The 13,424-nt window shown below is 38.8% G+C and overlaps 1 protein-coding gene across 1 annotated transcript in view; it reads right to left on the bottom strand.

Annotated features, from left to right (window-relative positions):
- The window catches only part of CATSPERE (catsper channel auxiliary subunit epsilon), a 209,403-nt gene that overhangs the window by 28,447 nt on the left and 167,532 nt on the right, over positions 1–13,424 (bottom strand). The window contains exons 12-17 of the mRNA XM_064594423.1: positions 10,269–10,327; positions 7,804–7,879; positions 4,625–4,677; positions 2,315–2,365; positions 1,874–1,907; positions 1,726–1,805 (exon numbers count right to left, since the gene is read on the bottom strand). Coding sequence (XP_064450493.1) covers positions 1,726–1,805; positions 1,874–1,907; positions 2,315–2,365; positions 4,625–4,677; positions 7,804–7,879; positions 10,269–10,327 — 353 coding nt within the window. The remainder of the gene's footprint in view (positions 1–1,725; positions 1,806–1,873; positions 1,908–2,314; positions 2,366–4,624; positions 4,678–7,803; positions 7,880–10,268; positions 10,328–13,424) is intronic.

Below are 13,424 nucleotides of genomic sequence, written 5' to 3'. Positions count from 1 at the left end.
CACCCCTATGTTTATAGTGGCATTATTTACAATAGCCAAGATATGGAAGCCACTCAAGTGTTCATTGATTGATGAATGGATAAAGATGTGGTGTGTGTGTGTGTGTGTGTATAATATTCCATTATATTTGTATAATAGAATATTATTATTCAACTGTAAAAAAGAATGAAATCTTGCCATTTGCAATGACATGGATGGAGCTAGAGAGTACAATGCTAAGGGAAAAAAGTCAGTCAGAGAAAGACAAATGCCATATGATTTCATTCACATGTGGAATTTGAGAAACAAAACAAAAGAGCAAAGAGGAAAAAAGGAGAGAGAGATAGAAAGAGAGAGACAAATCAAGAAATAGTCTCTTAAATATAGAGTACCATCTGATGGTTATCAGAGGGGAGGCGGGTGGGGCGATGTGTGAAATAGGTGATGGGGGATTAAGGAGTGCACCTGTTGTGATGAGCATAGCATGATGTATGGAACTACCAAATTACTATATTGTACACCTGAAGCTAATGTAAGACTATATGTTAGCTCACTGGAATTAAAATAAGAACTTAGAACAAAACAAAACAAAGAAAAAAAATGAGGCCTCAGTGGAGGAAGGAGTGTCTAGGGTTACCAGGAAAAGTAGTGGCATCATTAGATATCTAGAAGAAGATCAGAACTTAAGAAGACAGCGGATTAGCCTGATAGCCCAGAGGACCCAGACAGAGGGACTATAGGACGATGATGTAGAGGGCACAGCACAGAAGCTTAGAATTGCCATGGGTGAGGAGTGGTAGGCAGGACATGATGGCAGAGACCTTCTGGGTCCCAACAGAGAAAACTCCCATAGCAAAACTAAATTGGAGCACCTGAATCCTTATGCCTCACCTACCCACCCTGAGAGATCTCAGTAGTTGTCTCGAGCCTAAGAGATCCCCAAAAGCTGGAAGACTTGACTAAAATTTTGATGTTTTACACATAGGAATTTTCCTTTCAGTAATTTTTCCTAATGGCATATCTAGAGTAGTGTCCAAACATGTACATAAGTGATATTCACCACCATTTTGTTTATAATAGCAAAAAAATTTGGAAAATGGGTCATTTGTTTCTTATATTTTTCTATATTTTAAATTTTGTAACAAACTGTGTAACTTTTATAATCATAAATCAAGAATAAAACACAAAAAGATGCAAGCAAAGTAATAGAAAATTACTTGGAAAAGCCTTCCTCAGATCATTTTATTCCTATTATTATAAAATACTGTTTGTAAGAATTAAGTTAGAGATAACATTTTGAAATCTTCCCCATGTACCATCCTTATTAATAATCTAGTTTCTTTCCTTACAAGCTTTCAGTTATTGTTGGCCCATGGAAAGAAAGTCCTATGTCACCTGCGGAAGGCAGTTCCTATCAAACAGGCAGGGGTGCTGGTAGGAGCTTAGAGATTAGAGATTAGAGAGATTAGAGAGATTAAAGCAAGGGTGAAGAGATCACCTGCATCCCTGAGAAGAGCCTCAGTTCTCTTATCTCTTATCTGTGTGTCAGCAGTGAAATTATAACCTCCCTCAACATGCAGGCACCATGGGTAGTCCAACTTTGTATAACTAGTACTGAAAACTTAGAGATGTATATAACAGGTACTCAAAAATACTTATTATTAAGTGCATGATTAATTAGCCTTGTTTTACTTTCATTTTAAAACTTTCAAAGTAAGTTAAAAATTTAAGTTAGAATATACTTACAATTGAACCAAAGGGTGAAACTTTTCTCCGAAATCAAGTCTCAATGGGCAGCCATATTTTTTCCAATTATATTTTACTCTCTAGAAAAGGAAAAATGCTTTAGTTATTTTCTATATTTGGCTGGTTGATAAAATTATAGTTTTCTTACCAAGTTTTTAGATGGTTGATTCCTCAGGTATGACCTATAAAAAAGACATTTTTCATTACTTATTTTTCTTTCCTCTTTTTAAACTTAAAAATTAAAGCCATTACTTTGTTCAGTAAGGAGGTATCACAAAAATTAAACAAATAAACATAATTACAAAATACTCCCCAATTGTGTGGAGATTAAATACACACTTCTAAATAATACATGCATCAAAGAAGAAATCTTAAGAGAAATTTAAAGATTTTGAATTAAATGAAAATGAAAACACAACTTATCAAAATTTGTGAGATGCAGCAACAGTAGTACCTAGAGGTAAATTTGTAGCAATGAACATATATATTAGAAAAGATTGATGTTAATAGGAATAAATACTAGCTGATTCTAAATTATTGGTACTAATAACTAATATAAAACAATGCTTATGTTAAAAATATTTCTTACTTTTCAATAACGTAAAAGAAATCATGCTGAAGACAGTCTTTTTTATTAAATCTACAAAAAATAGAACATGATGAAGTTGTAATATCATCATTCCTTATACACTTGCACAAACATTTAATCATTTAACTCAGTGATTCTCAAACTTGAGAGTATCACAGAATCATCACTTACTGAATTAGAATCCTGGGGTTAATGTGTGGCCCTAGCAGTTCGTTTTTTTTTTTTTTTTTTTTTTAAGATTTTATTTATTTATTTTAGAGAGAGAGAGAGAGAGCACACGCACAAGAGTGGGGGTAGGAGCAGAGGGAGAGGGAGATTCTCAAGCAGGCTCCATGCTCAGCAGAGAGTCCCATGCAGGGTTCGATCTCACCACCCTGAGATCATGACCTGAGCCAAAATCAAGAGTTGGAGGCTTAACCAACAGAGCCACCCAGGTGCACAATGGCCCTAGTATTTCTATTTTTAAAAATAAATGTTTCTGAGGACATCAGAATTTGAAACATACTGATTTATCTATATTTGATACATGTGAAAAATTCAATGAAAATTTATCAAAATGAAGATAAATTTCTTTGGGCTATTTTATTCCTCATAATTGTTGTAAAAAACACAGATTTCTAATTGCTACTGGAGACTCAGTTGTGCAGGTAAGGAGCTACTTTAAGGTGGCACATAATTTCTGGTTAGTGTTCATGCAAACATAAGGCTATCATGGTCTATAAAATGATAAAGTTTTCAATAAGTTAAATTGTTCATTTGACCATTTTTGCTGGCTACTTCCAGTGTAACTCAGAAGGAACCTTGGTCACCACTGTGTTTAGATAGATATTTGAAGTCTAGACCATTTCCCACCCTGAAACACAAAATAGACCCCATGAGATGCCCTCCATCATGAACATCTCTCCTGTCACAGGTACCTTGGACCCCATGGGCCTTCTTTCATGACTGTGAAAACCTCAGGCCCATCACAACCTGAATTCAAGATATTAGGGCCATTTTTAGGGTTCCAGAACAGTGGGTCATTAAGAGGCCTGGAGTAAGGTTCTAAAATCTGTGTTTTTCAAACATGCTCTCCAGGTAGGTCTGATGAACAACCAGCCTTGACGATTGCCATATAGACCCTCCCAGAAATAGACTGAAATCTGCACACAGCGGTACTGCATGTGGTGGTACTGGGAACTGATGTGGTAATGTTGCTTAGAGCAGTTATTCTCAAATTTTAATGCTCTTGTTAATCTCCTGATAATTTAGTTAAAATAGTGGTTCTGGTTCAGCAGGTGTGGAACAAGGCTCGAAATCCCGCATTTCCAATAAACTCCCAGCGATGCCAGTGCTGATCCACAGACTATTCCAGAAGCAGGATGCCATGCACTGTATAAATCAGTTAGCCTTTGTGTATTCTGGAAAAGGAGTTATGGAAATGTAAATTCCTTGCTCACTGAAATGGGAAAACTTGATTGTCAATCCAGTAACTGATTATTACAATTCCGTACTCAAAAGATTATTAGAATAGCAGGTGAGTAGACATTTGTTTTGGATGAGAACAAGTCATTCCATAAATAGACTTGGATAAGAGTCACTAGTCCCCCACTTACCCCTACTCCTAACCACAGGAGAGGAATTTTGGTACATTGCTGTCTCGAGTAGGCACTTCACCTCCACTGAATGGATTGTGCATGCTGATCTGGATTCTCCTGCATATAAGAGAGACCCAGCTGTGGCCAGTGGATGACAAAATCCAGTGTGCTTCATTGTGAACCACAGTACGAGCAATAAAATCACACCTTGGGGTTCTCTGGAGGAAGCCCTGGTGGGTTCTGTGAGGTTTGCTCTAAAAACATTTCCCACGGGTAATGGTGCAGGTTTCTCTGATGTGGATGTAAGCAATTCTCTGATGGAAATGACATTAGAAACTGGTTTGAGTAGGATGGAAAGTAGACATGTTTCTCCCTCTTGTTTCTCTGGGAATGAGGGCTAGCCTGAAGAGCCCAGAGAAGGAATGGTGATGGATGGAAACAGGATGATTAAAAGGGAAGGTGGAGAAAAATGCAGGCAACAGGGAAAGAGGTTAATCCTTTTTTACCTGTTAGTATGATTCAGATGTAAAGTTTGACTTGGCAAAAAGTTTAAACAAATCAGGTTTGGACAAACTGTCAATTCAGTTTCTGGATGCCAATGTCAGTTCAATTTTTGGATTTTATCGTGAACACATCAGTCATTAGGCTAATAGTACCACCAGTAATTACCATGTAGTTCACCATTTGTTTGAAAATGTAAAGAGTAAGACAGGTCAAATGCAAATATACTTGCCCTTTAACAGCAATGTATTTAGTAGAATCACAGCCAACAGCTATTTGGAACACCTAAAATGAAGCAATTTAAGTGGTGAGATGTGTGGTTCTGATTCCCATGAGCTAAAATGTTACTACAGTGAAAAGTGATTACATTTTAGTTTTGAAATAATAACCCTTTAAATGTAGGGTTTTGTTATACTTTTCTGTGCTGTTTTACACCTTCTTTCTGATCACATTTTTTCTGTCTTTTCTTCCTCTTGCCATTACTGCTCACAAGGCCCAAAGGTTAGTTCTCTGCTTTTTGACATCAGTATCTCAGAGAACTAACCCAATCTCATCTTTCAGCAGGACGTCTACCACCATCATCATCGACTGTGTTCTTCCAGCCTGCACCTGACTCAGTGGCAGCTGGAGGGTTTCTGTAATATATCTTGCTATTCGTTTGACCAGAGACCTGGTTCTTCCCTGACTAGGATGCCTATTTCTATTTCCACCTGGTCCAGGACACTTACTGCTGTCTACCCTGCAGGGGTAGACACCCCCAGGCTTCCTAAGTGGGATCTAGACACTTGCTTCTGGTCTTAAACATGTCCTGTACGTTGCATTTCTCCACAATGTGAATCTGAAAAAAACTCTAATACTCCCTACCCTGAAGAAGGATGTGGGGATCAGGAGGGTGGGGATAGGGAACCATGTCCAGACAAGCTTGATGGATTTAAAGAGTTATACCTGCTAAACCCAGACCTTTCTGCCTTCATGAAAAGGCATGCTCCACAGCAGGAGTTCAGGCATTTTGATTTCGGTCCCAGGACCTGATTTGTTCTGTCAGCAACTCTACCCACAGTCCTTGGTGTCCATCATCATCAGATCTTTGTTTGTTTGTTTTTAAAGATTTTATTTATTTATTTGACAGAGAGAGAGAGAACACAAGCAGGGGGAATGGGAGAGGAAGAAGCAGGCTCCCCGCCGAGCAGGGAGCCCAATGCAGGGCTCTATCCCAGGACCCCAGGATCATGACCTGAGCCGAAGGCAGTCGCTCAACCAACTAAGCCACCCAGGTGCCCCAGATCTTTGTTTTCCCATCAGATGTGTTCAGAAGCGTGGGCCTGCCCTTTATTTTTACTAAACTATCCATATGACACCCTTGGTTGACTGAGATCCTCAAATCTTTCAGTCAAGACCCACCATCACTTGATCCCTTCTCTTCTGGCACCCAGTTGACAAAAATCAACAACCACGCTTAGTATTAAAAATCTGAGTTGACCTGCAGGTAGATATCGAACAGAAGCACTGGTAGAGAGTATGGGAAGTGTGAATCAGGCTGTTTTCTAGGTTACCCACTGTGATAGGGCTGACAGTGTACTCAGGACTGGATACCTAATTAGAGAAATTCTGACATACAGCCCAAATGAAAACAATGAGTGCATTCTTGGTCTTCTTTATTTAATATTATTCTCTGAAATGTGGAGACAGGGCAGGACTGCTCTTCACTTAGCCCAGGGTCAGACACAGCACATTCCCCCTAACTGGACAAAACTGAACTGAGACAGGAATTCTAAAGGTCCTCAACACAGAAATGTTGGTAGATAATGTGTTAGGCTGTAGTCATCTCTCCCTGGGAAAATTCATGCTGGAAGGAATTACTAAGGCTTTCTGGGCACTGGCTCACTGGGGTGGCTTCACTGCCGACCATACAAACTACCGGCTGCCGACACAGAGGGTGGCTAGGTTTGAACTGCCCGTGTCTTGGGGTGTGCCGAGCAAGGAAGAGAAGGAACGAACCTGTAGTATTGGTTACTTTGTGACAGGCACTGTGCTGGGCACTTTAATGATCTCATTTAATGCTCTCAACAGAGCAGATAAATACCGTGAGATAGAAGTTACATTTCCCTTTTAGGGTTGAGGCCCCAGAGACTCAGTGTTTAGTAGCTTGCCCCGGCCAGTGGGTGGCAGAGCTCCGATCGGAACTCAGGTTCGATTAACCTGCTTTTGTAATACCGGGGCTGGGCGGAATACAGTGGATGGGATCCCTAACACATCTATTGATTAGGAAAGCAAGGTGCTTCTGGAAGGCGTCTGTACGGAACAAGCAGCTGAAGATGGAGAGCCCAGGCGGAGGCTGGGGAAGAACTGGCTACGTTGCTGTTTCTTGCTTCCTGGGCAGATGAGGCTGTGTGGGCGGCGCGGTGGGCAGACAGAGGGGAGGGGCTGGTGTGCACCTGCAGGGAATTTTCCCGGGGAAGCAGGGTGTGTGTCGGCTGCGCTCAAGCTCGGCTCAGGGCTCCCTCCAAATTCATGGAAGCTTGCCCTGGTAGGAACAGGCTCCTTGTGCTGGGGTCCTGAAGGACAGGGACTGCATATCGTGTACCTTTAAATTCTTCTTGTAGGCATTCCTTGCTGTGTTACGCCTGGTATATAGCAGGCGCTCAGTGTATGCTTATTGATTGATAGTTAGGCTGAGAGGGAATAAAGCGAGGAGGCATCCCTCAGGGTAGAACAGACTCAGGAGAGGTGGTGGCCGGACGGATCTGTGTTCCGTTACCTGGACCCCACACTGCTGTATCGCCACGCTGTGCTTTTGTAGATGCGGCTTCCTGGACTTCCCTTTGTATCAGCCTGCTCACCTTCCACGTACTCTTCAACATTTTATGCCTCACCCTGCCCCTCCCCAGTCAAAAGTGCCCGCTCTTCTGGGCTCTCTGATGACTGTGCATCTCGTACTCCCCTAGAGTAACTTTTGTTTGCCCCTAGGGAAGAGCCAGTCTTTTCATCTTTGTAACTCCCGGTTACCTAGCAAGGAGACTGAAGCTAAGGAACACAGTAGGTACACAATAAATTTTAGATTTTAATTTTTTTTGAATGAAGAAATGATAAATGTAGACCTAACTGGCCGTCTTCTCTGACAAACCATATCCCGCTTGAGTTCCCATTCATTTCAGTTTTCCTTTATACAGTTTTATCTCCAAAATTATTTTCCATTTTTGTATGCGTTTCTACACCTCACTTTCGATGGTAAACGCCAGGAAGATGGAACCGTGGTCTGTCTCCAAAGTGAAATAAGGCTCCCCCCCGCCCCCGTGAGACATGACACACCCCGCCCCAGATGAAGGGAGTGCTATTGCTTGTGAGGATTTTCCTGCCCAACCGCCTGTGGCTTTAGTGAAGTAAAGGTGTTGATCCACCTCTGTCACTTACCTTTTGGGCTATTGGACATGCTCTTGCATATTCACTAGGCCGAACCTGCACAAGCCGAAGGCCCGTGTTCTGGTCTCTAGGAGAAACGGCACACGTGGGTAGTTACAGAATCACAAGGGAGGCAGGCACTGAGTCCGCTTTCCCATAGAGCCCATGGAAAGTCCCATGGACACTGGGTGACGGGACCCCAGGAGGAATTCTAGAAGCCTGGGAGGGGGTGGTGGGGGTGACTGCTCGCTGCTTCTGCAAAGGCATTGGTGCCCTGTGGTCACTCCCTGAAGTCACCCTCACCTCACGGCGGGCTAGTGTAGGGTCGGCCCAATGGGAAACAGAAATGAGTATCTATCATTTCCACCGCCCACCCCCGCCCCGTTTCATTAACACCCTCAGTCCCTTAACATCTCTAACATCAGGTCCTGCTTTCTAATGATCTTAGAAGGCCACAGATGCTCTGTTCTTTCTCTAGCCTCTACGGATCTTTTCCTCCTATTGAAGACACTTTTGGAACCCTAAAGCGGAAGTTATGAGATTAGTTTTCTGAGCCACGTTATGCTGCAATACTATATGGTCTGACTGGAAGCAAAAGTGAGATCAAATTTCTAGGTTCTGAAGTGCATAAGAATCATTTTGTGCTCAGACAAAATGGGAGGGGTCAAAAATCGCAGAAAAACTTTTGAAAGTTTTATTGATACTCCGCCCCCGCTAAGGTTTTTACTTTTTGAAAAAACTGGGGAAAAAGAAACTAACCACAAACAAATGTTCTTTTTCTTCCAATATTTGTCGCATTTTAATATTTATTTATTTGTCATATATTAGGTATAAAATGTAATAAGTGAGGATACAAATAGCACATTTTATATTTTTAAATCACTGTACCATATTTCATTAATTCTAAGATACATATTTTTTCTCATTTAACACCCTTAAAACCAGGAAGCACCTTATAATTATGCCAATTATGGTCTGTCTTCCAGTGTGATGGAATCTTTGATTTGACAAATACAGTAATATAGTCTAGATCTATGAAGGACACTCGAGTAAATATCGCATCTACAATTTTCTATACAATGTTTCTTATAAGAAGGTTTTTTTTTTCCCCCTACTACAGCTGACTTCAAAGCTTTTGGCATTTTTTTCTCAAGTCTTGGACTGACCTGAAGTATCCTGGACAATTTGATATGTATTGGACAGCAATAGAATTCTGAGTAAATATCCACAAAACCAAAAATACCCCCAAGGAACCCACAACATTAGAAGCATCCAGAGAAAAGTTGGTGGGTGAGTGAGGGGGTGAGGCGCGAATTGAGCCTCCCTTGACTACAGTCTCCAGAGCAGTCTTTTCTCTCTCCCCTTCCTGGTCGCTCTCTACCACTTCATTCTGTTGTATTTTCCTTTCCTTTTCTTTTTTTAAAGATTTATTTATTTTAAAGAGAGAAAGAGAGCCGGGGCAGGGACAGAGAGAGAGACAGAATCTCAAGCAGACTCCCTGCTGAGTGTGGAGCCCAACATGGGGCTCGATCCCATGACCCTGAGATCATGACCTGAGCTGAGATCAAGAGTTGGATGCTCAACCAACTGAGCTACTCAGGCGCCCTCCTGTTTTATTTTCTTTACTGCACTTATAACTACTTGAAATTATCTTGTTCATTTATTTGATTACTTGTTCTTTGTCTTCTCTCACTAGAGATATGTCCCATGATGGCAGAACTTCATCTTACTTGTTCACCATGTGTTTTGAGCACCTACAAAGTGCTTGGCATAGAGAGGGTGTTCAAACTCACTTGGAGGAGCAGCAGACTAAGGAAAATGGACTTTTCCCTAGAAAAACAATGCTATTTTTCCAGAAAAATCTATCGAGTCAGGACATAATGATGGCCATAGAATGCCTCAAGACACAATTCCAGGTCAGTTATTTCCTCCAGAAATGATGTGCTCAGGTGCTACCTATTCCAAGAGTCAAAGATGATGTTTTCTCTGATTCTACTCATAGTTAAAGGCCTTCTCACATTAGCGTTCTAGTCTACCCAAGGATAGTATGCAAAGATTTTGGGATGGGAATGAATGATAACACATGCTTGAAAATTACTGAATTAAGAAATAGCCCATTTTTCACTTGATGGAATGAGCACTGGGTGTCATATGCAACTGATGAATTGCTAAACTCTACCTCTGACACTAATACACTATATGTTAATTGATTTTAAATTAAAAAAAAGAAATAGCCAGTTTTTTTTTCATCTTCAATTGGACAAATGGAAACCTCTAGATATGTTTCATTTAATTACAAGGAGTATTTTACACTTTTATACAGAATAATAATTTCATATCTAATCAGACACTTAAAGAAATTTGAAATCTAGATATTTAAAATGACATGAGGCCATGTAAGTAAAAGAATACCTACAAATCAATCATCTCAATAGCACATTTCACATCAAATAGGTTCTTTTAAAAGTCATACTTACTGCAACTTGAAGTAGTCATCTACTGCCTCATAATTTATATTCTGAAAAAATGTTACTGTCTGGAAAAGAAAATGAACGTTTGTGTAAAACATGAAAACTGGGAATGGGGACAATGAATACTTTCAGGACAGATTTAAACCTTTCTCTAGGTAAGAAAAAGAATATATTTAGCATTTTTTCCAATTTCTTTTCTTTTCCTATTTCAGAAACTCCAATTATGGACACATTAAATTTCCTTGTTACATTTTTCTTATTTTCTCTGCTAACTGTATCTTATGAAGTCCTTTTATTTATATTGCTTCTCTCTCCCTCTTCACTTACTTTTGTCATTGCAATATTCTTATTTTCATTTATGTCCTGAAGTGCAGCCAGCTCTCTCCCATTTCCTAATCACCTTGTCTCTGGACCTTTTTATTTCTTCTTTGAGGTTTTTTTAAATAATTACAGATATCATGTTGTCAGTAATTTTTGAGACTATGAGGAATTATTTGCCTGAACCTTCTTCTCTTGCTTTTGAGTAATTAAAAAAAATCCATTTGCCTTTTTGTATATGTTCCTTGCTATTTTCTTCCATCTGGGGCATGTTTCATCTCAATTTTCAGCATTCCAGAAGGTTTCTATCTTTTCAGGATGAAGCCATTTACAGAACATGTGTGATATTAGAGGCAAAAAATTATAAGCCTCACATTTTTAAAGCATGGTAACTATAGTCATTATATCCCCTAAATTACATTTTTGGTGGTAGTTCTTTGTTATATATGTAGATAAATGATAGATAGATGGATAGATAGATAGACAGATAGATATAGACGTCTATCTAGATATCTTCAAAGAGATCAATTTGGTTCTGGCTAATCTGGTGTAATTAGAACAGGGACATTGTGCCTCTAAAATGACCTTTGCAAAAAATATTACTTCTGAGACAAGTTTATTTATTTATATGTTGGATGCTAAGTGGTATGACACAAAATATATAATCTTTCGTGAAAAAGTTGAAGGCTGTGGAGGTCATTATATTAAAAATAAATCTAGTTCATGCTCAAGGAAAGGAATTAATTGTCAAATTTCCACTTGTGTTCTATTGTACACCATATTTTTCTTCATATGTAATTGTTAAAATAACTTTATAAAGATGTTCTTGCACATAATTAGGCCTGAAGATTTTAATATTTTGTGAAATGTAAGCATATTCTTCAAGTTTTGCTTATCAATTGTCACTTAAGTGGTGCTCAAACTTGGGTCTGTAACTCAACCAACATATATGTATATTATTTTGGATTATAATCACTGAAAATATTTACCTAGTGGAACTATTTAAAAAATATATTTTGTGGATGTGATCATCTGCTTAAAAACCATTTCATTATAAATAACTAAGAAATGATTTGGAGATTTTCATTTCTAGGAGCGGCAGGTAGGTTCTATGGACAAACTTTTGCTCTTAAAAACAAACATATAAGCACTGGGTGTTATATACAACTGATGAATCACTGAACTCTACCTCTGAAACTAATAATATACTATAAGTTAATCAATTGAATGTAAATAAAATAAAAACAAAACAAAGCAAACAAACATATCACAAAACCTACAAACAGCAGCCTTTTAAGAGTCACTTTAAAAGCACCAAATAACTGACAAGGGAGTAGGGAACTATTAGCCCAAAGACAGGGAAATTAGGAATCTTGAGAATAAAGCAGAGCACCAGAACCCATAGTCTACTTTTAGCCTAAAGGCATTTGTCAACCTAGTCAAGAGAGAGGGAATTCAAGATAGAGAATCAAATTGGATATCCTCCCTACATTAACCTGTGTTATCAGAAGACTATATTCTCAGGGTAAGAGTAAGTCAGGATTAAATTTGTGCCCTCCTTAACCCTTCAGTGACATCAGTAACTAAGTGATCACAAAAAGCAAGAAAAGTAAAAGTTTGTCCTAACAATTGGTGGCAATGGGTAGGTTCTTGTATGGCTTTATATCCTAGAATTTTTTGCCTGGAAGTCTCAGGGGATTTAAAAAAAGTTCAAGGCAGTAGTGCCCCTAGACATGCCCCTGACAGTGGCAAACACAGATCATCTTAGGATCAGGATATATTCTTATTCCACTTCAGGGAATTCTTATAAATACTTTTACAAAAGATGCTTGGGTGGCACAGTCGGTTAAGCATCCGACTCTTGGTTTCGGCTCAGGTTATGATCTCAGGGTCCTGAGATCGAGCCCCGTGTGGGAAGTTAAAAAAAAAAAAATTTTTTTTTAAACCAGAAGGGACAAATAGAAAACAAATAGTCAAGCGGTAGATTTAAACTCAGCCATATAAAAAAATTACACGAATGCACCCAATGAGAAGGCAAAAATGTTCAGATTGGATAAACAAATAAAATCCAACTTAAAAAAAAACTTTAAAGACACAGATGGTTAATATTAAAAGAATATTAAATATTAAAAAAAAGAAGATACATTGTGCTAACATTATTTTAAAGAACGTTGGAGTGGCTCTATAAATATCACACAAAGTAGATTTTAAAGCAAAAATTATCACTAGAGGAAAAGGGGTCATTTCATAGAGATAAAGGAGTTGATTCATCAAAAGGAAATAATAATTCTAAATGATTATGCTGAGTGAAAGAAGGCAGATAAAACAGAGTACATACTGTATGTTTCCATTTATATGAAATTCTAGAAAAGCAAACTAATGTATAGTGATAGCAAGCGGTTCAGTGGTTGCCTAGTGATGGGGAATGGAAGGAGGGATGGTTTACAAAGGAGCATGAAGAAACTTTGAGGGGTGGACATGGACATTATCTTGATTGTGGGTATAATTTCGTGGGTGAATACATACATCACATTTTATCAAACACATTAAATATATGCAATTTATTGCATGCAAATTATACACAAATAAAACACTTCAAAAAGACAGTCTTTGAGATGAAAAAAAAAAAAATTCAGTGAGAAAAGGCACACAACCCTATAGAAAAAGTGACAAAACTTGAGTTTCACAGAAGTGGGAATCCAAATAGCCAATAAACATGTGGAAAATTGTTTAACCTCATCAATAAGAAGAGACTAGAAAATAAAAAAAATAACACACACACACACTAGTTAGGCAAAAATTAAAGTTTGACTATACCAAATTATTGGCATAAATACTAAAACC

Source organism: Mirounga angustirostris, unplaced genomic scaffold (assembly GCF_029215605.1).
Source record: "Mirounga angustirostris isolate CCGP_5_RB_7025 unplaced genomic scaffold, mMirAng1.0.hap1 SCAF_6, whole genome shotgun sequence".
NCBI lineage: Eukaryota > Metazoa > Chordata > Mammalia > Carnivora > Phocidae > Mirounga > Mirounga angustirostris.
The sequence above is the reverse complement of the archived record's forward strand: the minus strand, read 5'-3'. Positions and strand labels throughout refer to the sequence as shown.